The sequence below is a fragment of the Ahaetulla prasina genome, chromosome 17 (genome assembly GCF_028640845.1).
Source record: "Ahaetulla prasina isolate Xishuangbanna chromosome 17, ASM2864084v1, whole genome shotgun sequence".
Taxonomy (NCBI): Eukaryota; Metazoa; Chordata; class Lepidosauria; order Squamata; family Colubridae; genus Ahaetulla; species Ahaetulla prasina.
In genome coordinates this window covers 4,569,165-4,592,387 of record NC_080555.1, presented here as the reverse complement: position 1 = coordinate 4,592,387, position 23,223 = coordinate 4,569,165, and the positions used below count along the sequence as shown (strand labels likewise).

General features: G+C 44.2%; 2 protein-coding genes and 1 non-coding gene across 5 annotated transcripts; 1 reads left to right on the top strand and 2 right to left on the bottom strand.

The window, feature by feature from the left end:
* Positions 1–8,189: 8,189 nt before the first annotated feature.
* CSKMT (citrate synthase lysine methyltransferase) lies at positions 8,190–11,405 on the bottom strand. 2 transcript variants are annotated; one of them, XM_058160574.1, is made up of 2 exons: positions 11,262–11,405; positions 8,190–9,391 (listed from the first exon to the last, which is right to left on the bottom strand). In XM_058160574.1, exons 1-2 carry the CDS (start codon positions 11,374–11,376, stop codon positions 8,694–8,696), a joined length of 813 nt encoding a protein of 270 aa, XP_058016557.1. In that variant the 5' UTR covers positions 11,377–11,405; the 3' UTR covers positions 8,190–8,693. The 2 variants fall into 2 exon arrangements, with proteins under 2 accessions (XP_058016557.1, XP_058016558.1); XM_058160575.1 differs by having other exon boundaries at positions 8,190–9,388; positions 11,262–11,398.
* A 1,739-nt stretch (positions 11,406–13,144) lies between these two features.
* Positions 13,145–13,335, bottom strand: LOC131186912 (U2 spliceosomal RNA). The gene has a single exon (XR_009152445.1). It is a non-coding gene; the product is annotated as a U2 spliceosomal RNA (small nuclear RNA).
* A 3,241-nt stretch (positions 13,336–16,576) lies between these two features.
* Positions 16,577–22,504, top strand: CFAP126 (cilia and flagella associated protein 126). 2 transcript variants are annotated; one of them, XM_058160572.1, is made up of 5 exons: positions 16,577–16,610; positions 17,574–17,636; positions 19,401–19,481; positions 20,718–20,894; positions 21,402–22,504. In XM_058160572.1, exons 1-5 carry the CDS (start codon positions 16,584–16,586, stop codon positions 22,035–22,037), a joined length of 984 nt encoding a protein of 327 aa, XP_058016555.1. In that variant the 5' UTR covers positions 16,577–16,583; the 3' UTR covers positions 22,038–22,504. The 2 variants fall into 2 exon arrangements, with proteins under 2 accessions (XP_058016555.1, XP_058016556.1); XM_058160573.1 differs by lacking the exon at positions 16,577–16,610 and adding an exon at positions 16,616–16,755.
* The last annotated feature ends 719 nt before the right edge of the window (positions 22,505–23,223 follow it).

Here is a 23,223-nt window from a genome sequence, read left to right as displayed (position 1 = left end):
AAGGCATTAGTCCGCATGATTCAGAGTGGGGTCTATATGCAAGGCTAGTCCTCATTATTCAGAACAATCTTTATACAAGGCACTAATCATAATTCAGAACAAGGTCTTATGCAAGGTGCTAGTCCTCATGATTCAGAGTAGGGTCTTTATGCAAGGTGTTAGTCTGCATGAGTCAGGTCTTATGCAAGGCGCTAGTCCTCATGAGGACTTTATGCAAGGCGCTAGTCCTCATTATTCAGAACAAGGTTTTATGCAAGATGCTAGTCCTCATTATTCAGAATAGTCTTTATACAAGGCGCTAATCACAATCGAGGTCTTATGCAAGGTGCTAGTCCTCGTGAGGACTTCATGCAAGGCGCTAGTCCTCATTAGGAGAAAGTCCTTTATGCAAGGCGCTAGTCCTCATGTTTTAAAGCGGCAACGGCAACGCTATTTTCTCACCTTGCTGATCTTCGCCGAGCGCACCTCATCGGATGGCCAGAACTGGAAGACCAACACCGCCCCGGCGAAGATGCCGATTCCGGTGCCCACCGCCTTGACGATGCGCCACTGGACGGCCATGGCAGGCCGCGGAGCCTCTTCCCGGAAGCGGCGAGGGGGACAAGAAGCAGTGCCGGACCACCATAGAGAGCACAAGGGCGCCCGGCCGGAGCGTGGCCAGCTCAAGCTAAAAGAAGAGAAGCTTGTTTCTTGGGGTTTGAGCGCCGTCATGTGGCGACCTGGGGAAATCTTCCTTTCCCTACCCCATTTTTCAAGCATCCAAGCTTCACGGTTAGAATTTGCATTCAGGTTGCTGCACATATAGAATAGAATAGAATAGAATAGAATAGAATAGAATAGAATAGAATAGAATAGAATAGAATAGAATAGAATAATAAAATTTTTAGTAAGCTGCAGGGAGAATAACATAGAATTAGAATTAAGAATAGAATAGAATAGAATAGAATAGAATAGAATAGAATAGAATAGAATAGAATAGAATAGAATACTTTATTGGCCAAGCGTGACTGGACAAACAAGGAAATTTGTCTTTGGTGTATAAACTCTCAGTGTACGTAAAAAGAAAAGGTACATTCTCCAAGAATCATAAGGTACATCACTTAATGATAGTCATAGGGAACAAATAAGCCATCAAATCATATTAGGAAACAGTCAATATGAATCATAAGGATGCAAGCAACAAGGTTACAGTCATACAGTCGTAAGTGGGAGGAGATGGGTGATAGGAACGATGAGAATATTAATAGTAATGCAAACTTAATAAGTAATATGTGGGTCTGTCAACCTTGGCCACTTGGAAAGAGGTGGACTTCAGCTCCCAGAACTCTCCAGGCAGCATATCCGCCCATCTTGAAGCAGGCTGGATGGGGAATTCTGAGAGTTGGAGTCCAACCATCTTCACCCAACTTCTTGCACAGATGATTTCCAAGGTGGCAGCAAAGTCAATATTCTCCTCCAAAGCTCAGCTCAACCCTCTTGCTTTCCCTGAAAACCAGAGATTTGACCACTCTCTGCCTCTTCCGAGACAAAACTCCAGACTTTTTTTTTAAAACAAGAAATAAAAATGGAATTTATGTGCGCCTGCCTCTTCCTCTGCAAAACATCAGAAGCCCGGGTGTGCTATAGAACAGGGGTCTCCAACCTTGGCAACTTTAAGCCTGGTGGAGTTGAAGTCCGCAAAGGTAGCTGGGGAATTCTGGGAGTTGAAGTCCGCCAGGTTTAAAGTTGCCAAGATTGGAGACCCCTGCTTTAGAAAGCTGAGTGGGATGAGGAATTCTGGGAGTTGAAGTCCAGCCATGTTGATTGAGGGATTCTGGGAGTTGAAGACCAGCCATGTTGACTGGGGAACTCTGGGAATTGAAATCCAGCCATGAAACTGGGGAATTCTGGGAGTTGAAGTCTGAAAGTGGCTGACTGGGGTATTCTAGGAGTTGGAGTTCAACCATGTTGACACGGGAATTCTGGGAGTTGAAATCCAAGACATGAAACTAGGGAATTCTGGGAGTTGAAGACTTAAAAGTGGCTGACTGGGGAATTCTGGGGGTTGAAGACTTAAAAGTGGCTGAGTTGACAAACCCTGCCTTAAGCAATATTGTTGGGCTCTGTCAAGTCCAGGATCATCTGTCTCGGCTCCGGCGGCTGGCCATTTATCCAGGTTTCCCTGAAAGAAGTTGGAGAAGGATCAAACCCTCCCAAATAATAGATATTATTCACACCCCAGGAGGTCAAGACTTATCTCCTTTTCGCCCGCCCTGCGTGAGATTACCTGATATTTCCCTGAGCTCCTTAGCTCTCACTGAAATTTCCATGAGCTCAGAAGGAGATTACTAATCCGGACGTCGTCCACTGGCCGTTCGGCTGCACTTCAGATGGTGACTCCAAGCCTGATTTTTCTCCAGCCTTTCTTCCGTCTGCTTTTCTCTCCCCCCCACTCCCTGGTTATCCAACCGAGGCCGAAGGATGAGCTGCTGTTAGTCACCGTCTCTCTTTCGGCTTCCCAAATTTAGACCGGAGCTGTTTGGATCCAAGAAAAGGTAAGCAATATGAGGAAATAAAACCCAAGGAGGTGGGAAGTTTGGGATCAAAATCGAAAGTCCCTGCTCAAAGCAGCTGGAATCCGTCTCCCTTTCTCCCCTCCGGTTTCTCTGGACTTTGCAAAACTGGAAGACGGTACGTTTGAACGTTGTCGAGGCTCTTGATGTTCTCCCTTAACCAGGTATGGGGTTCTTGGTGGCTTTCTTTCAGACGTTTCATTGCCAAAGTAGGTAACGTCATCAGGGCTAGATGGGAGTGGGGTTTGTGGGGAGGAGGAGCAGGAGGAGGACTGTGGCATCATCAATGCTCTCCGAGCTGGGTGGTTTTCTTGCAAACGTTTCGCGACCCAACTAGGCAACATCATCAGTGGAAGGAAGGAAGGAGAGCACTTTGCTTTCTGTTTATATACCAGTGCCTCACTGCTAGCGTTCTCATTTTACAACTCCGTTAAAAAGAGCTTAACCAAGGAAACGCCCCCCCCCGCCCCCCCGGACCGCTCCCACTAACGCTGACAACACAAGAGCCCCTAGTATCTCGACAGCTGCCTGGGGTATCCTGGGAGTTGATTTCCAGACCTCTGGAACGTTCCCAGGTTTGAAAAAAACACCGACTGAGCCGCTGCCCTCCGGTTCTTGCGGTCTGCCCGCGATAAATGCGGCTTAGATTTGCGTTTCGGCATCGCTACGCCTCCTCTCTGGCCAACTGTCTCCTGTCAAGGTTGCACCACTCCAGAAAAATCTTCTGGCTGACCTTCTCATCTTCTCTCCTTGCTCCAGGATGACTTTGCCAAGAGAGATCATCAATCGAGACATTTATCTCTCAGCCACTAATCCGCCTTCAAACGCCCCTTCGCTTAAGCGTTTGGGATGACGGTTTTCAGCGACGCAGCCAAAGAAGGCGGATCAAGTCTTGCCTTGATTACTTTAAAAAATAAATTATTTTAATACAAACATTTCATCTTTCATTAAACAGTGCGTCGTCTGGGTACAGATATTTCGTGCGATCACAATTAAAAGTTTACAACCAGGTTCATTATTTGTATCTATTCTTAGATGTTAATATTAATACGTAACATACCTGCTATTTATAACATTTCTCTTCTTGGCTTAAGTTAACTTTCCCTATTTCGCTCCTCTGCTTTTATTCCGAATTTTCATATTTATTCTCCTAACCACGGATAAAATAACTCCCATGTACTATAATAGTCCGGTTCTCCCTTTCCTTTAATTGCAAGCGTTAATCTGTTCATTTCTGCACATTCTGAGGTTTTCTTAATCACATTCTCTTCGCTTTCCCAATTTTGTGCAAATACGATGCTAGCCGCAGTTATTACATGAATAATGAAATATATACATTTTCTTTACTGTTAAGTTTCTGGTAAAATCCCCAACATGAATAATTCAGGTTTAGGCCCATCTTGATCACTGATGTAGCTTGAAACGAAATGGACTACGACTCCCATCCTCCCCAGCCAGCAGCAGGGTACGGTAGGAGGGAAGCCCGCCATGGAAGTGCAGCAAATCGCCTCCGACAAATTTTAAAACGGATTGCGAGATGATATTCTCTTCCTTTTTCTTTTTCGGCGCGGTATTTTTAACCTCTGCCTTGCATGAGATAACGAGAAAATGCATGAGAGATGCCGTCCTCGCTTAGGGACTGCCTCGTTTCACGACTGTGCGCAGTGATGGAGGTGCTGAAAACAGTCACTTGGTGAGCAAAGATCGTCCCGTAAACGACCTTCGCGGGTCGGTCGAGCCAAGGAAAAGCTGAAAGCCAATCTTGTGTTGCACGGCGGCGGTTTCACTCACGGAGCGCTTCACTTAGTGACCAGTCTTGATTGTGGACGCTAAATGAGGATGGCTTGTATGTTTGTTTGCTTTTGCTGCAGATGCGAACATGATGGAAATAGTCCAGAATTGTCAGAATCCCACGACTTCGGCCGAGGAACATGCTCCTTATCCGAAGCAGGCTCCGGATTCGAATCCAATGCCGAGTGGCGAGTCGGATTTAAACTCCAACCAAGAAATGCAGTGGAGCTTGGCCAAAGAAGATTTTACCTGCTCCGATCCTTCTCTCAGCAGGCAGGTAAGGCTCACGAAGCTTCTCACAATTGCCCTTCAGATCAACCACCTTTCTCTTTCCCAACTCATTCGTGGCCTCCTCGGCGGTTCAAGTCAGCACAGGTGTTGATTCCCACCAAATCTTGGGCCAGGTAGAGGCAGTTTGGTCTAGTGGTTAGGGCACCAAGCTAGAAAGTGGGAGACTCTGAGTTCTAGTCTCACCTTAGACACGAAAACCAGCTGGGTGACTTTGGGCCAATCACCAGGAGACGGGGAGTTCTAGTCCCGCCTTAGGCGTGAAAGACACTAGGTGACTTTGGACCAATCACTAGGAGACTGTGAGTTCTAGTCCCGCCTTAGGCATGAAAGACACTAGGTGACGTTGGGCCAATCGCCAGGAGATGGGGAGTTCTAGTCCCGCCTTAGGCATGAAAGACACTAGGTGACTTTGGACCAATCACTAGGAGACTGTGAGTTCTATCCCGCCTTAGGCACGAAAGACAGCTGGGTGACTTTGCGCCAATCACCAGGAGGTGATGAGTTCTAGTTCTACCTTAGAGACATGAAAGCTGGCTAGGTGACTTTGGGCCAATCACTAGGAGACTGTGAATTCTAGTCCCGCCTTAGCCATGAAAGCCAGTTAATTGACTTCGGACTTTCTCAGCCCAGCCCACCTCACAGGGTTGTCGTTGCGGGGAAAATAGAAGAGGGAAAACGGATAACGTTCACTGCTTTGAATCGTTCGTAAAAATAATAAAGGTGAGATACAGATAATAAAACAATCCAATCCAATCGAATCGAATCAAATCGAATGGAATAATAGACTAGGATACAATAATAATACGCGGGACCAAGTCCTGGAAAAGGCAGACTCTGCTCGTCAGGTTGATCCCTTTGGTGTGTGTTGTGTTTCTTCCCCCCCCCCCCACTATCCTACCCAGACCTTTCTGACCCCACCGCAAGATCTGGGATGGGACCTCTCGACGAGTCCTCCCCTGGACACGGGCTTCCCCTGTGATGAGATGGATCCCCCAGAGCTCCTGGGCCAGGCCGAGAGCCTTTCGGGTGAGTTCAAGGAGGACCCGGAGCGGTGGCCTTCTGAGAGGACACCTCGCGAAGGCCTCGTCTTCGAGAAGACCCGCCTGCCCTCAATCGTGGTAGAGCCCAGCGAAGGGAGCGATGGGGAGAGCGGGGAGCTCCTGTGGCCTCCGGAGGATTTCCCGTTGCTGGAAGGGGATGAGCCGGAGGAGTTCCTGGCTGAGAAGGAAGACGACGGAGAGGAATTGGAGGCTGGTGAGCTCGGGGTTGGGAGAATGGTCGGCCTCCACGTCATCTTGGAGCCTTTGAGTAGCTGGCGTGTCATTGTTTTGCTAGGATCCTTTACGAAGCTTCTCCAGGTGTTTCCGGCAAGCTCTTCCAGATGTTCCTGGTGAAGCTCCAGATGATCTTGAGAAGCTCCTCCGGGCATTCCTGGAAAAGCTCTTCCGTGTATTCCCTAGGAAGCTTCTCCAGATGTTCTTGGGATAGCTCCAGGCCTTCTTTAGAAGCTCCTCTAGATGTTATAAATCCAACCATGAGCCAAATTCTAGGATGATTAAGAATCTTAAGAACCTCCTGCAGATGTTCCTGGGAAGCTCAAAGTGTTCTTTAGGAGCCCCTCTAGATGTTCCCGGGATGCTCTTCCAGATACCCCTAGGAAGCTCCTCCGGGAGTTCCTGGAACAGCTCTTTCAGATGTTCATGGGAAGCTTCTCCAGATGTGCCCAGCAAGGTCTTCCGGATGTTCTCAGGAGGCTCCTCCGGGTGTTCCCGGGAAGCTCTTCCAGATGTTCCCGGGAAGGTATTCCAAATGTTCCAGGGACATATTCCAGATGTTCCTCCGAACCTCCTCCAGATATTCATGGGAAGCTCCAGGTGTTTTTAGGAGCCCCTCTAGATGTACCTGGGAAACTCTTCCAGATATTCCTGGAAAAACTCTTCCAGATATTACTAGGAAGCTCTTCCAGATGTTCCTGGGAAGCTCTTCCAGATGTTCTCGGGAAGCTCCTCCAGGCATTCTCAGGAAGCTCTTCCAGATGTTCCCGGAAGGTATTCCAGATGTTCATGTGACCTCCTCCAGATGTTCATGGAAGCTCCAGATGTTTTAGGAGCCCTCTAGATGTTCCTGGAAAAGCTCTTCCAGATATTCCTGGGAAGCTCCTCCAGATGTTATAAATCCAACCACGAGCCAAATTCCACCCTGACCAGCTTCACCACTGCTTGTTAAGGCTCCACAGATTCAACTTACGCCCGCTCATTTCAAGATTCAACAACGGCATCGAAAAAAGTGACATGGCCATCCTTGCCCCCCATGATCAAAATCGGGGCGCTCGGCCGTTGTCTCTTATTTACGGCGGTTGCAACAACCCAGGATTATGCGATCGCCATTCGCGTCCGGCTTCCGACGAGCCAAGAAGTCAATTGGGGGAGGTTAGATTCACTCAACGACCACAGGGTTCACTTAACAACTGCCACCGGTGGGGCGGGGGGGGGAAGCCAATCGAATCAGGCCTGGCTCAATGAACCAGCGCCTTGCTTAGCAACATCAATTCCTTTCCCAGCTGTGGTCATAAGTCAAGGACTACATTTCACTGCTCATCCAGGTCACGATTAAGCACCCCAACCCTGAGGCCAAAAATTAATAAATTTAACAAATGACCAACAAATAATTAGCTTCCTTCAGGAAGACTAAGGTACCTTAAAACGTATTTGTAATAAAATTCAGAATCGCATAGAGCTGAAAAAGGGACCTTGGAAGACTTCCAGTCTAGCCCCCTTCCCACACGGGAGAACCTATATATATACCATTTCAATAAAAAATAAATTCAATAAAATAATGCTGCTGTAATAATGCTCCTTAATTTCTTGGCCTCCTGTTTTTATCTTTTATTTTGTGTTTTTTTTTAGAGTTTTCCTCTTTTGAAAACGACGTGGACGACGTCTTACTGTAAAACCGGAAGCCAGCTTTAAATTGTGGATCGATGGCGACGAGCCGATATTTTCCTAACCTCTTATAAAACCAGGAACCAGGATGGCAAACCTGGCTAGTAGCACCGAGTCAACGTGGCGATTGGGAAGACAGTTTTTTTTCTTCCTATTTCCTTATTCACCAAACTCCGACACTAATCTCAGACACTAGTCGTCAGTCCGAGAACTGCTTGGAAAGGGTTTACAGCCACGTGCAAATATTCCCGCGCATTCGCCGCCTGTCGTATTAGTTTCAACAGCGTTTCCATCAAAACAGTCGGGACTGAATAATCTTTCGAGGAATTTATCTGATCGTGGAATCAAATCCCGAGTTGTCGTGTTTCGTGAAACTTATTGTCAAAGCGGAATGGATTTCGGTTGGGCTTCGACTCGAGAATTGTGCGGCACGGCCCGAAGAAAACAGGGCACCGGGTTGCGACCGTTAGGAAGTTAGAAACGTTACGGTACTCTTAAATAATAAATAATAATAATTTGTATTAATTGAATACGCTTGTAGGATGAACCAGTTCTGAAGGATGCTGACTGGCTTCACAACAATTCAATAAATAAATTGCAACGAAGTCAAAGAGGTGGCAGCTTTTTTAAAAAATAAATAAATAAATCACATCACATTTTTTTAATAAATCGCGTCACACCGTTCTCAAGGCTAGAACGGCGGCCAATATTTGTGTCTGAAATTCAAGTGTTCCGCTAACCGTCGCTTCCCTGCCGTTTGGAAACGAGCTTTTTACGGCTTCGTGGTCTGCCCGAAGCAATCAGCCAATCGTGGCTTGTCCCACGAAAGCTGAATGAAGCTCCTGAGCATAAAATAAATAAAATAATTGCTTGCGTTTGTGGCTTTGCATCGGAAAAGGGGAAATCGTAGAGTCCGGATCGAGGAAATAAACGAGGGGTGAAATCACCCCCCTGTTTCTATCTGGCTCACCAAAACGGTATCTCCGCCCACCCGCCGCACCCGAACCAGTAGCGAAGATAAGTGGATTTCACCGCTGAAATAAACAATAAAATTAACCACCTCTAAAACGACTGGAGTGTATTGATAAAAGATATAAGGGTGTTGTCGTTACGTCTGTCAGATTTTACTCAATGATGGATTCCTCGGAACCTTGGAGGGCTGCCCCACATCTGATGGGTCTGGAGCTTTGGGGCTGAGCGTGTAAGCGTAATACGAGATGCCACTAACGTTGGCGATCTCCCCGACGCTGATGTTGGCCCCACCGGCTGTTTCCAGGAACGGCACCCTAGCATCCGGATCCTCGTCGGAGATCTGGACGAGACAGCCCTCCGGCCTCAGGACTCGTAGACACTCGGACACTAAGCGTCTCGCTCGCTGCGGGCATCCTCGCAGGACCGAATCGCAGGTCCCTTTGTCGAGAAGCAAGTGGAAAGACCCCGAAGCGAAGAGGCGGGACAGTTCGGTGGCGTCGCCCAGGTGGCACTCCAGCTCGGAGAGCGGGTGGCGCGGTGGGGGGCTCTCCTGCAGCATCCGAACGAGACATTGGACGGCTGCGGAGGAAAAATCCAGACAAGAGACGTGAAGCTGGACGGGCGAGCGACGGTAGAGCTCCAAGCCCAAGGATGAAGTACCACAGCCGACGTCTAAGATCCGGGTCCGGCCAGGGGGCAGCCCCCTAAGAACAGAGCCAAGAAGCGTTGAGACCTCTTTGTAGCCAAAGAACCAGTCAAATGGATGGGGCGGTCCATTTTTCTCCCTCCGGGCGTAGAAGCGATCCCAAGCTTCGCGCTGGTCCATGTTTTGAAGGAGATCTTCTGCAAAGATTGGGGGTGGGATGGAGAGAAACTGAAGGTAAGCACCTCACCATGAGATGCCCGGTGACATTTTCCTTCCTTCTGGGGGAGGTCAAATAGAATAGAATAGAATAGAATAGAATAGAATAGAATAGAATAGAATAGAATAGAATAGAATAGAATAGAATAGAATAGAATAGAATAGAATTTTATTGGCCAAGTGTGATTGGACACACAAGCAATTTATCTTGATGCATAGGCTCTCAGTGTACATAAAAGAAAAGATACCTTCATCAAGGTACAACATTTACAACACAATTGTCAGCGCAGAGAAGAGCATCAAAGAGGATTAGGGGACTGGAGGCTAAAATAGATAAAAGAACGGTTGCAGGAATTGGGTTTGTCTAGTCGAGTGAAAAGAAGGCCTAGGAGTGACATGATAGCAGTGTTTTATTATTTGAGGGGCTGCCCCAAAGAAGATTTGGGGAGAGGGTGTGTGTCAAGCTATTCTCCAAAGCACCAGAAGGCAGGACAAGAAGCAACGGATGGAAACTAACCAAGGAGAGAAGCAACCTAGAACTAAGGAGAAATTTCCTGACGGCGAGAACAATTAACCAGTGGAACTGTTTGCCACCAGAACTTGTAAATGCTCTAACACTGGAGGTTTTTAAGAAGAGAGTAGACAGCGATTTGTCTGAAATGGGAGAGGGTTTCCTGCCTGAGCAGGGGGGTTGGACTAGAAGACCTCCAAGGTCCCTTCCTTGTTATTCTGATTTTAAAAAGGAAGTAAATCTGGATATAAATGGCTCTCTGTTCCAGTAACTGTCCTGCCTTTGAAATGTAATTAAATATCCTTCAGCAGTGGCCTACAATTTTGCTTCCATCCCCTTGAGGCTCAGTGCAATTTTCTGGCCCAAAAACTCACTGAATGAACCCAAAGATATGAAGCAGTAAGTTAGCAACCGCTGAAGGTTTCTGACAATCCGAATGGTGCAGAAAAATGGTTCAAGGAGCAAAGCAGGACAAGCAATGTCTAAGGATAATTTTTTTCCCAGTTGTCTTGTTCTTCCTGATCCTTCGACCCGCCTCTGTCTAAAAACAGATTGTGGAGTTTTGCATTACAAAAAAGACTAACAACCAGCCTCAGTCTTCACCCAAACTCAGAATGTCTTGGGAAAAAAAACTTCGCCTCTGTTTTTAGGGCTGCAGAGCTGGCTAAACATAGTATCCCACCAGAGAAAATAATGAAAATAATAAATCATAAAATAATACAATACAAAACCAAACAATAAAGTAATAAGAAAATAAAATAAATAGAATAAAATAATAAAATGAAGTAAAATAATAATTGCTTTCTTAACTTATTAAAATAAATAAATAATAAAATAAAAAAATTAAACTAAACTAAGCTAAATTAAAAATAATAATAATAAAGTAATAATAAAATAAATAAAATAATAAAATAAAAACTTTATTAATTTAATAAAATAAAATAATAAAATAAAAACTAAAATAAAAACAACTAAACTAAACTAAGCCAAAATAAAATATAAAACAAAATAAAATAATAAAGTAATAAAATAAAATAAAGTAATAAAATAAATAAATAATAAAATTAAAAATTAAACTAAACTAAGCAAAAAATAAAATATAAAACAAAATAAAGTAATAAAATAAATTATTACTTTTTATAATATATTATATAATAATAAAATAATTATTACTTTATTACTTTATTAATAAAAAATAAAGTAATAATCAAATATAAAATAATACAATAAAAAAATTAAATTAAACTAAACTAGGCTAATAAAATAAAATAAACAATTAGATTAAACTAAACACAGCACAACACACAACACAATCAAGTAATCCCTTTAATCTCCTCCACCTGTCCATGCAGAAAAAGGAGCGAAGGACCCAGGGACCGTCTGCGTCAGGATCTTCTGTCCAGCGGGAGATCTTTTCAGACAGGGGATTTTTGCAAATGCTTTCGTGGCTGCCATTTTTCAGCGGAAGGAAGGAAGGAAGGAAGGAAGAAGAGGAGGGCTAAGGAGGAGCTAAGAAGGAAAAGCAGAAAGCAAGAGAAAAAAAAAAACAGCTCAGCAAACAGATCTCTCTCTTTCCTTCACCCTTTTTAAAAATTTCCTCCCAAGCAATTAAAACAGGATCAAAGGTTTTTCTCTCTGCCTGTCAAGCTGGAACAACAGTGGGTGACATTCACAAGGATTTATGGCTCTAATGCCCACGCAAGGATCATCCTCTACCTGCAGCCTTTGCAAACTAAAGATAATACAACGTTTTCTTTTGGTTTTAAATTCTGGGAAGGAAGCCAGTTGAAATGCTGATTTTGGGTCTTCAAAAGGAAGAAGAAGAAACAAAAAAGACAACAGAGGCTTTGATTTCTTTAGACTGGGAGTGAATTTGACAGATCCAGGTTGGATCCCGTGGATTTTCTTCCTGGGTTTTCTAGGGCTGGTTTTCTTTTTTTTACGGATTTAAGAAAAAAACGGCAGATGTGAAAAATAAAAATAATAAAATGGGGATCTTTATGTAATATGTCAAGTGTACATTGTGCGGCTTGGAACTGGATCCTTTTGTGAGGCATTTTTAAAGGCATTTTTTTTAGCCCGTTCCTCAATGATGGACTAAGCAAGCCCTTCGTGGCCTGAGACCGGATCCTTTTTTTAAAAAAATAAAATGGATCTTTTATGATTTATTAGGCATTTAAGCCATTTTAGCTCACTTCTCAATTAAGAGGACTGTTTCAATTAAGCAGTTCGGTTAATAAGCAGAGGGTTGGACTAGAAGACCTCACAAGGTCCCTTCCAACCTTATCATTCTACGTTTTAAGAGCCTCTTCGTGAGGCGAGACCGGATCCCTTTATGATTTATTCAGCAATTTGAACCCTTTTTAATCCCACTCTTCAAAAACTCAAGTCCCCTTTGTGGTCTGAGAGTGGATCCTTTTATGATTTATTACATATTTAAAGCCTTTTTTTTAACCCACTCTTCAATTTAGAAGCCCTTCCTGGCCTTAGACTGGATCCTGTTATGCTATATTTGGCATTTGAACCCACTCCTCAGTTTAGCACTCCTTCCTTGCCCTGAAACTGGATCCTTTGATGATTTATTGCAGAGTTAAAACCCTTTTTAACCCACTCCAGAATTTAGCACACCCCTTCCTGGTCTAAGACTGGATCCTTTTTTTGACCTATTAAGGGGTTGAAAGCCTTTTTAAGCCACTCCTCAATTTAGCATCCCTTCCTACCACGAAACTTGATCCATTTTTTGATCTATTAGGCATTTAAAGCCTTTTTAACCCACTTCCTAATTAACATTTTAATTGTCTTTCAATTAAACAGTTCAATTAATTGAATTAAGCAGGGGGGTTGGACTAGAAGACCTCCAAGGTCCCTTCCAACTCTATTATTATTCTATGTTCTAAGAGCTAAACACCCCTTCGTGGATCCTTTTATGATTCATTGCACAGTTAAACCTGTTTTTAACCCACTCAATTTAGCACTCCTTCCTACCACGAAACGGGATCCATTTTATGATCTATTAGGAGCATTTCCAGCCACTCACAATAGAGAAAGTGGCTCCCCATCCATCTATCTGCTTTTCTAATCATTTGCACCCATGTGCAAAAGGGTGCAAATAGGACACCAGCCTGATGAGAGGAAGAGACTGCAGCCAGATCCCTGAACAAAGGATCCCACTGCATGGAAGGAGCTTTTAATCTATTTTTTGACCCATGAGATTCCTCCCAGGGGGAGGTGCACCGTTCCCGGAGGTACTGCAATACCAGGCCGATGCTTGGAGTGGACGGAGCAAGCCCCTATTCCATCTCCCAGTTCCAAAAATCCATTTAATATGTAGTCCTCAAATAGAGGACATATCAGATATTAAACTGATAAGAACAGATACTACACTTGATCTTAGCCAAAAGGCCGAGAAGCGATACTGGAGACAGGCGGACGCTGGCTGAGACTCCCCTGCGGAGGCTCCTCCAGGTTTTGGGGAGTGCGACTGGGTGGCAAAGAGATCCCAGGGGATCAATTCCGTCCAGCTCTTTGCCTGGGCTGGACCTCAACAGCATCTCCCGTGGGGCGATTTGGGGATGAAAATGGGGGGTTCTCTTCCCCTCTGTGCGTTTCCCATCATGCCAGCTGGCTGCCAGGGTGGCCATTGGTGGAATATTTGCATAGGATGAGTCACCTTCTCCGTCATTCTCCTCCCCTGTCATTCCTCAGCTGGCCGAGGGGGGCACTAGCACCAGTCCTCCGCCTGCAGAAGGGGCTTGGAGGGCAGAGATGGGCTGGGGGGCTGGGCTGCTTCCCGCCCAGGGTGGGACCCCGGAGCTCTGCCACACCATCGCCTGGACAGGATCCACCAGCCCAGCATGATGGGCACAAATGTCCTCTGCCCTCTCCCCCTTGGCACATGGGCGCTTCAGTCCCGAACATTCATGCCACCATCGTGGCTCAGAGGGGTCCTGAATTACGGGGGTGGGGGGTGGTGCAGCAGGATGTATTTGGGGAGGGAAGAGGAAGGAGGAGGAAGGAAAAAAGGAGAGAGAGAGAGAGAGAGAGAAAGAAAAAGAAAAAAAAGAAAAGAAATGGAGGGAAGGAAGGAAGGAAGGAAAGAGAGAGGGAGGGAGGGAGGAAGCAAGAAGGAAGAAGGAAAGAGGAGGTAGGAAGAGACAGAAGAGGAAGGAAGGAAGGAAAGAAAGAAGGAAAAAGAAGGGAGGGAGGAAGAGGGAGGGAGGAAGAGGAAGGAAGCAAGAAGGAAGGAGAAAGGAGGAGGAAGGAAAAAAGGAGAGAGAGAGAGAAAGAAAAAAAAGAAAAGAAACGGAGGGGAGGAAGGAAGGAAAGAGAGAGGGAGGGAGGGAGGAAGAGGGAGGAAGCAAGAAAGAAGAAGGAAAGGAGGGAGGAAGGGACAGAAGAGGAAGGAAGGAAGGAAGGAAGAAAAAAGGGAGGGAGGAAAGAGAGGGAGGAAAGAAAGATGGAAGGATGGAAGGAAGGAAGGAAAAGGGAGAAAAGAGAGAGGGAGGGAGGGTAGAAAGATGAAGGGAGGAAAAAAGAAATAAAGAAGAGAAGAATGGAGGGAGGAAGCAAGGAAAGTAAAGTAAAGAACAAGTAAGTAAGAAAGAAAGACAGACAGACAGACAGAAGGAAAGGAGGAGGAAGGAAGGAAGGAAAAGAAGGGAGGGAGGAAGGAAGAAGGAAAGGAGGAGGAAGAGAGGGAGGAAGGAAAAAGAAGGAGGAGGAAGAGGAAGGAGAAAAAACGAAAGGAGAAGGGGAAAACCAAGGAAACAAAACAGCTCAACTTGGCATCTTCTTCCAAATTTATTCCGTTGCTCCATTTGTTATTTTAAGTGAGCGTTTATACCTCTTTTTAGGCCCGTTTTAAATCCCAGATTAAACCTTCAGCATTTCCATCCCAAAGCATCAAGAATTGATGGATGCTTTTTTTTTTATTATCCATCCATCCCCTTCCGGAGGTAGGAATTATCTTGCTTTGCAAACTCCTCCCGAGATTTTGCAAAACTCCCAAGCGGCCAACAGGGGGCAGAATTGCCTGTGTCGTCATGCTGCCCCCTAGCGGCTTTCCAGAGGGTCGGCAAGCCTTACCTCTCCTCCAAGCTGGCAGGGAAAGGGCAGCTCTCAAGAGGCCAGCAGCCTGGCAGCTTTTCATTATCTTTGCAGATTAACTCATCCCCGCTTGCTATAAATACAATTTTAATTACTTGCCAGGAGGAGTTTGTTTGGGGCAGATAAAAAGGCATCCTTGAAGGCTCCTGGCGGGTGGGAAAAGACGGCTGGAAACACAAGGAGAGTGTGTGTGTGTGTGTATCTTCCCACATCTGGCCAACATCTGGCAGGAGCAGCAGAATGAGACGGTGCCCTGAAGGGGAAAAACAACAACAACAACAAAAAAACAGAAGAAATGTGAAAAGAAAGAATAAACATTAAAAAAAAACAACAACAACTCAAAATTAAATCAACAGCTAAAACCTGCCAGCAAAAGCAAGCAAGCGACTCGAAATTAAATCGAGAAGCAAAAATGCACAGACCGGCTAAAAAATAATAATAATTAAACCCTACAGCTAAAACGAAATCAATAATAATAATAATAATAATAATAATAATAATAATAATAATAATAATAATAATAATAATAATAATAAAATAATCGACTCAAAATTACCACCGCTTAAAAGTTATCCCGTTTTATACATCTTTAAAACTAACAAACTCAGCCTGTTTTTAATATAGTATTTCAATACTACTAATAATAATAATTATTATTATTATAATCTTAAGCGGGTACTTGGTTGATACCAAGAATGCTGGCCAACCATTAGCACCAGTCAATGGTATTTCTGATGCAGTTTTGCTTATTATTATATACTTTATTCATGCTTAATGAATAAAGTATATAATAATAATAATGTCAATATTTGTGATACATCTTTAAATGTTGACTGTTTCATGTTTAATGAATAAGAGAAATAATAATAATAATAATAATGTCAATATTTGTGATACCTTTAAATGTTGACTGTTTCATGTTTAATGAATAAGAGAAATAATAATAATAATAATAATAATAATAATAATAATAATAATAATAACAACAACAACAACAACAATAATAATGTCAATATTTGTGATACCTTTAAATGTTGACTGTTTCATGTTTAATGAATAAGAGAAATAATAATAATAATAATAATAATAACAACAACAACAACAATAATAATAATAATGTCAATATTTGTGATACCTTTAAATGTTGACTGTTTCATGTTTAATGAATAAGAGATAATAATAATAATAATAATAATAATAATAATAATAATAATAATAATAATAATAATAATAAAAATAAAAATAAAAAATACCGTATTTAAGAGCGAATTAGTTCATGAGGCCCTGCCTCCACCCAATTCCCCACCCGCCTTCTTTTTTTCCCCCTTTTCAATGACAAAGCCAAGTTGCTAGGCCTCAACGAGGACGCCAGCCAAGCCAACGCGCGGCCTCTTCGGGAAGCGACGGCGACGCCTGGCGGTCAGTGGAGGGAAGGAGGGTGGGGCGTGGCTTAGCCTACCCTCCGCCCTCCCATTGGCTGGAGCCGCTCCTTTGTTCTCAACCGCCACGCCCGCCGTTGCTAGGCGACGGCCCAAACAAAACCCGGCAAAGCCGCGATGGCAACGCATTTCAGCTCGGGGCAGGTGAGAAAAGGGGGCGGCCCCCCAACCCCCCCTCCCCCAAATTGGGGGGGGATTAAATGCATGATGGGGGCGGGGAGGGGGGCCCTCCCTGCCCCATTGCACCCTCCAGAAAGGTCGGACTACAACTCCCATCGCGAGTTTGAAGGTGCAGACTACAAATCCCATGCAGCACGACCCCTCTGGTTGGAGCACAGAACTGGGGGCAAGGGGTGGGTGGGTGGAATTCTACAGGAGGGAATTCTACACCCCCTCCCACTATTTTTAACCTCCCGATGGCAAATTCCCACAAAAGGAGCAAAAGTTTTTCCAATGCATAGAGAAAAATCAAATCAAATCAAATATTATTTATTGTGGGGGTGTAAAAATATATATTTTCCTGCTGCAAATCTACCCCACCCCCTTTTCTTTTCCCGGCAGGATTTGCTCCTATTTGCCCCATTTTCACCCTGTTTTGGCCTGTTCCATATATCTAGATATCTATATATTTCTATCTATCTATCTAGCTATCTATCTATCTCCTAATACTAGGAAAACATCTATCATTCATTTCACTATCAATCTCTGTCCAATCTAATCTATCTCTCTCTCCAATCATCCATCATCTATTTATCTATCTTCTCTAATACCTCTATCATTCATCTAGCTATCAATTTCTGCCCAATCTAATACATCCATCCATCCATCCATCCATCTATCTATCTATCTATCTATCTATCTATCTATCTATCTATCTATCTATCTATCTATCTATCTATCTATCTATCTATCTATCTATCTATGAATATATTATTTTATCTATCTATCTATCTATCTATCTATCTATCTATCTATCTATCATCTATCTATCTATCTATCTATCTATCTATCTATCTATCTATCTATCTATCTATATACACATACATTGATATTTGTGATATATTGCTTTATATATTTCATTTCCCACCCTCCCACTTGGTTTTCCAGTACGAAGATGCCTATAACCCGCGGAATTTGCAAAGCTGGAGTCTTCCAAAGGTTACTAAGGCGGTGAGTTGCTTTGAAGTCCCCCTCAAAAAGCCCCCCCCTTTTTTTTTTACACAGGAGAGGTTCACATGACTTGCTGAATCCTGGATGCAGCCAACTGGGATTGTGAGAAAAACATCCTGTGTGGAGTTTGCTGGCTTTTCGTGTGTCCGCTGGACTCACAAAATTCTGGCAACGCTCGTTGGCATTTCAGGGTGTCCTGAAAAAATCAGCGGACGTTCAAAATAGAATTAAAATTCTACATTTCCTCTTTTCTTTTTTCTTTTTTCTTGAAGAAAAAGGGCTCGTCTTCCTTTCACGTTTAGGTCTTGCTTGAATTTAGGGACCGAGCCCTGTTTCAAACTTTGAAATCACTGCAAATGACGGCAGACGTTAAGCAAATCATGCAGTCGTTAAGTGAATCATTCAATCTTTAAATGAATTGGGCTCCCCCCTCCCTTGACTTTGCTGGTTGGAAGCTGGTTGGGCAGCTACTGCAACTATTGGTAAATCTATGCCAGTTGCCAAGCATCCCAAATTTGATCATGTGGGGGAAAACGCTATGATGGACGTAAGTGTGAGGAACAGCTCTAAGTTACCGTTTTCAAGGCGGTTTGTAAATATAATTAAATATAATAATTATAATTGTCTGTTCTCGGCCCTTTGTTCCACTTCTCGAATTGTGTCTTATTATATGCCATAGTTTTTAATCGTCATCCACTTCGAGTCAAGATTTGTAAAGTTGTTTTTTTTCCCCTAAAAAAACGGGTTATATTTCTCACCATCCTCATGGCTCATATTGGATTGCGGGTTTTGCTTCTGGTGGATGAATATGGGTTTGGGTTAATAATGAACGTGGAGCTTAAAAAAACAGAGCAGGAAAAGTATTAAATCTTGCCAGCTGAAATCTAATGGATGAGTGCATTTTGATTTTTTTTAAAAAAAAATTAAAAAAAAAAAACACAATGTAGGCACAGAAGAATAAGAAGGAACAGGAGTGGGATGCGTATTGTGTGCCTTAAATTATCAGAAGCATCTTCGAGATTGAATCCGCTAATGAATAATGCATTTCACATTGTTATTGTATTGTGTTCTAATTCTATTTTATTCTATTCTGTATTCTGTTCTATTTCTATTCCTATTCTCTTCTCTACTCTATTCTCTTTTCTTTTCTCGATTCCGTTCCACTCCATTCCCTTTCATTCCCTATTTCATCTGCATTATATTGTATTCGGAATTTTATCCTGTATTTTATCCTGCATTCTATTCTATTCTATTCTATTCTATTCTATTCTATTCTATTCTATTCTATTCTATTCTATTCTATTCTATTCTATTCTATTCTATTCTTCTCCATCTCTATTTCTATCTCCACCATCCTTTCCTTTCCTTTCCATCCCTTCCTTTCCTTTCTTTTCCTTCTTTCCCTTCCCTTCCCTTCTTTCCTTTCCCTTCTCTTACCTCTCTTCCTTTCCTTTCCTTTCTTTCCTTCTCTTCTCTTCTTCCTTCCTTCCCTTCTTTCCTTTCCTTTCCTTTTTCCCTTCCCTTCCTTTCCTCTCTTTTCCTTTCCTTTCTTTCACTCCTCCCTTCCCTCCCTTTCCTCTCTTTCCCTTCCCTTCCCTTCCCTTCCCTCCCTCTTTCCTTTTTCCCTTCCCTTCCCTTCCCTCCCTCCTTCCTTCCTTCCTTTCCCTTTTCCCTTCCTTTCCTTCCCTTCCCTTCCCTTTCCTTTCCTTTCCTTTCCTTTCCTTTCCCCTTTTCTTCCACCCACTCTTATTTTTCTCCCTCCAGCATCCTTCAGCCCGGGAAGGGTTTACTCAAATTATAGCCAATGACAGAGGTCACTTGCTACCTTCCATCCCACGCTCTAAGGTGAGCATCTTCTCTCCCCCTCCCACCATTATCATCATTTGGATTTTATCCCCTATACTAAGGTCTCACCGGAGCCTTGAGCTAATTACAGACGTCATCCAGCTTTCCATGAGGCCACGCCTCGGTTCACACGCCACTCTAAACCCGGGTTTATCAAACACAGGGGTTGCATTCATGAGACATGCTGGAGGGGGGCCCCTGAAAAAAGTGACTTATGACCATTGTTCACACGGCCATCACCAGGGTCAGGTGGTTCACATTCAGTGACGCTTGGCCACTGTCTCACATTTATGATGGTCGCAGTGTCCCCGCCCGGGGTTGTGTGATCCCCTTTTGGGACCTTGCGATAAGCAAAGTCAGCATTGAAACCCAGATTCACTTAACGACGGGGGATTAATTTAACAACTGCAGGGATTCACTTAACAACAAGGAAAGTCGTGGAATAGAATAGAATAGAATGGAATAGAATAGAAAAGAAAAAGAATAGAATGGAATAGAAAAGAATAGAAAAAGAATAGAAGAGAAAAAATAGAATAGAAGAGAAAAAGAATAGAATAGAATAGAAAAAGAATAGAATAGAATAGAATAGAAAAAGAATAGAATAGAATAGAAAAAGAATAGAATAGAAAAAGAATAGAATAGAAAAAATAGAATAGAATAGAATAGAAAAAGAATAGAATAGAATAGAAAAAGAATAGAATAGAATAGAATAGAAAAAGAATAGAATAGAAAAAATAGAATAGAATAGAAAAAGAATAGAATAGAATAGAATAGAATAGAATAAAGAAAGAATAGAATAGAATAGAAAAAGAAAATAGAATAGAATAGAATAGAATAGAGAACAGAATAGAATAGAATAAATAGAATAGAATAGAGAATAGAATAGAAAAAGTAGAATAGAATAGAATAGAACAGAGAATAGAATAAAGAAAGAATAGAATAGAAAAAAATAGAATAGAATAGAAAAAGAATAGAATAGAATAGAAAAGAATAGAAGAATAGAATAGAATAGAATAGAAAAAGAATAGAATAGAATAGAATAGAATAGAATAACAGAGACGTAAATGGAGCAAAACAAACACATTTCTCACGTAGCGACGTAAATGCTGGGCTCAGTTGTGGTCGTAAACTTCTCGGACGCTTCTCCAGACCTGCGCTCTGAACGGGGGCCCAGCTTTGATCCTTGCAGGCAACGTCGAGCCAATGCCCAAGGCAGAGTTCTCCTTTCTCTTACAGGCTTCCCCTTGGGGTACCTATATGACCACTTGGGATATGCCCCTCAAAATCCCACCGGCTAAGGTCTCGCTCACCTCCCGCTCCATTGACGCGGCCGCCCGGCTCACCGAATGGATGAATAAATCGGCAGCCTTAAGCCAAGCCTGCAACGGATTGTGTCCAGAAATTGTCGGCAAGGTAAACGGCAGACGTTTCGTGACCTGACTAGGTAACGCCATCAGTGTTAGAAGGGAGAGGGGTTTGCGGAATGGGGGAGGGGGAGAGGAGGAGGAGGAGGAAGAGAAGGGAAGGGAGCGGAAGAGGGGGAGGTCTGGGGGGGCCTTTGGGGTTCTCTGAGCTTGGTGGTTTTTCTGGCAGACGTTTCGTGACCTGGCTAGGTAACGCCATCAGTGTTAGAAGGGAGAGGGGGTTTGCGGAATGGGGAGGGGAGAGGAGGAGGAGGAGGAAGAGAAGGAAGGGAGCGGAAGAGGGGGAGGTCTGGGGGGGCCTTTGGGGTTCTCTGAGCTTGGTGGTTTTTCTGGCAGACGTTTCGTGACCTGGCTAGGTAACGCCATCAGTGTTAGAAGGGAGAGGGGGTTTGCAAAGAGGAGGAGGAGGAGGAGGAGGAGGGGGACTGTGTGAAGAGGAGTAAACGACTCCCTATATAGGAAATCGTCTACCGGTTCTCTTTTCACCCCCCTGCAGCCTTCCATCCCGGTGATCAAAGAAGCTGTCTCTAAACCCACTCGGACCTCCGGTAAATCATCCGAGCGACCTATCTCATCCGGGAAGATGCCGGCTTTCGAAGAGGTCGGGTCCCGGGCGGGGGCTACCCCCAGCGGCCCACTGTCTCGCCAGCCCGGCAGCATGGACCTCCGGCTGAAAGACGTCGGTGGGCCAGACGCCCAGGACGCCTACGAATTGGAAGCCAAGCCCCCCAAGGAGAGAAGCAACGACGATATTCCGCTGTCTCGCCAACCGGGTTGCATGGATCTCCGTCTGAAGGACACCAGCCCCCAGCTGGGCGCGTCTAACCGCCCCGGCTCGCGGGAGCCCACCCCGAGGCGGACGATCTCCGCCGAGGCCCCTCCGTCCGGTCGACCCCGGTCCCGGGAAGCGAGGCCCAAAGGTTTAGGGACCCCCGAGCCTTTGTCTCCCTGCCGTCCGGGGTCTCTGGAAGCGAACCCTCGCCCGGGGTCTCTGGAGGTCAACCCTCGAGGTGACCGTTCGCCGGAGGTTTTACCCTCTAGCCGGCCACTTACGAAAAGCAGGCAGGGGTTGGAAGTGCCGAAGACGGGAAGCGCCGAAAGGAACGCATCCCGACCCCTTCCCTCCACATAAATCTTCCCGGAAGGCCAGATTTAATAAAAGAAAAGAAAACGAAACAAAAAGAAATCAATTACCAATGCTTTAAAAAAAAAAAAAGCGGAAAGCGCCAGCCTTTTAAAAGCCTTTCTTTCTGTGTTTTTTTTTCCTTTTTTTGTGTGTGTGTGTGTGTGTGGTTGTTTTGCACTTGTGCCCGTTCAGATAGATTCTCCCACGCCTTCCCACCCTCCCCTCAATCTCAAATGTCCCATTTGCGTCTTAGCAAATTGGCTAAGGGCTGGGTTTTGCCAACGTGCGTCTCCTGGGCTTCATGCATGCTCTGGGAAACGAGTTGGCGGCGGGAGGTTCGACCATCCGTAGGGTACCAAACACAAGTGCAAGGGTTCGAAAAAAAACCAAAATCGCAGGGGGCGGCCGGACAATGGAAGGGTGCCGTTTAACACCGGAGGGTTTGTTTTTTTTCTTAATAATTAATAAAGCTAATTGGCCATTGAATTTGCAGCTGTTTTTCCTGGTGGGGGCGGTGGGGAGGAAACTTAATTAATGAAAATTTTTGCCTTCGACATGGTCTTTGGACAATGTATCCTGAATGTTATTTAAGAAGCCCGTAGTCCTCAAGTCACGACAACTGGCATTAGTAACAAATGAGTGGTTTTATCACTCAATGTTACGACACCGAAAATGGTGATTTATGAGCAGTCCTCGGACTTACGGCCGCCGCAACATCCCTCGCATGAGCAGCATGCAATGGGGAGTCAGATTCCCTTAACGACCAGGCGATTCCCTGGCAAAAAAGGCCTTTAAATTTGGATGCGACTCACTTAAATGTGTTTCGCTTAGGGACAGAAATTCCTTAACCATGGCAAAAAAGGCCTTTAAAATTGGATGTGACTCAAATGTTTCGCTTAGGGACGGAAATTCCGTTGCCAATCGTGCGCCCGAGGACTCTGTCTTTCTCCAGTCTTAGCAACTTTTCCTACGTAAGTGTTGAAATCAGAACACAGAGGCAGCGTGGTGGAAACTAGGCTCCGGGTTTTTGAATCTCCTCTTTTATATATATATATAAAAAACCTGCAGGATTTTATTCCCAAAAGCCGTAAACTACAGGAAGCAGGAGGCAGAGGCGTTGATAAACAGCACCCTTGATTTAAAATAAAATACGAATAAATTATTTAACAAAAAGAGTGAGCATTAGGGGCAG

Coding starts and splice junctions, on each gene's coding strand:
- CFAP126 (XM_058160572.1), top strand. CDS start 16,584: ATGGCAACGCATTTCAGCTCGGGGCAG. Junction 16,611..17,573: donor CGCATTTCAGCTCGGGGCAG/GTGAGAAAAGGG, acceptor TTGGTTTTCCAG/TACGAAGATGCCTATAACCC. Junction 17,637..19,400: donor TTCCAAAGGTTACTAAGGCG/GTGAGTTGCTTT, acceptor TTCTCCCTCCAG/CATCCTTCAGCCCGGGAAGG.
- CSKMT (XM_058160574.1), bottom strand. CDS start 11,376: ATGGCAGCCACGAAAGCATTTGCAAAAATCCCCTGTCTGAAAAGATCT. Junction 9,392..11,261: donor TCCTTTTTCTGCATGGACAG/GTGGAGGAGATT, acceptor CAATCTTTGCAG/AAGATCTCCTTCAAAACATG.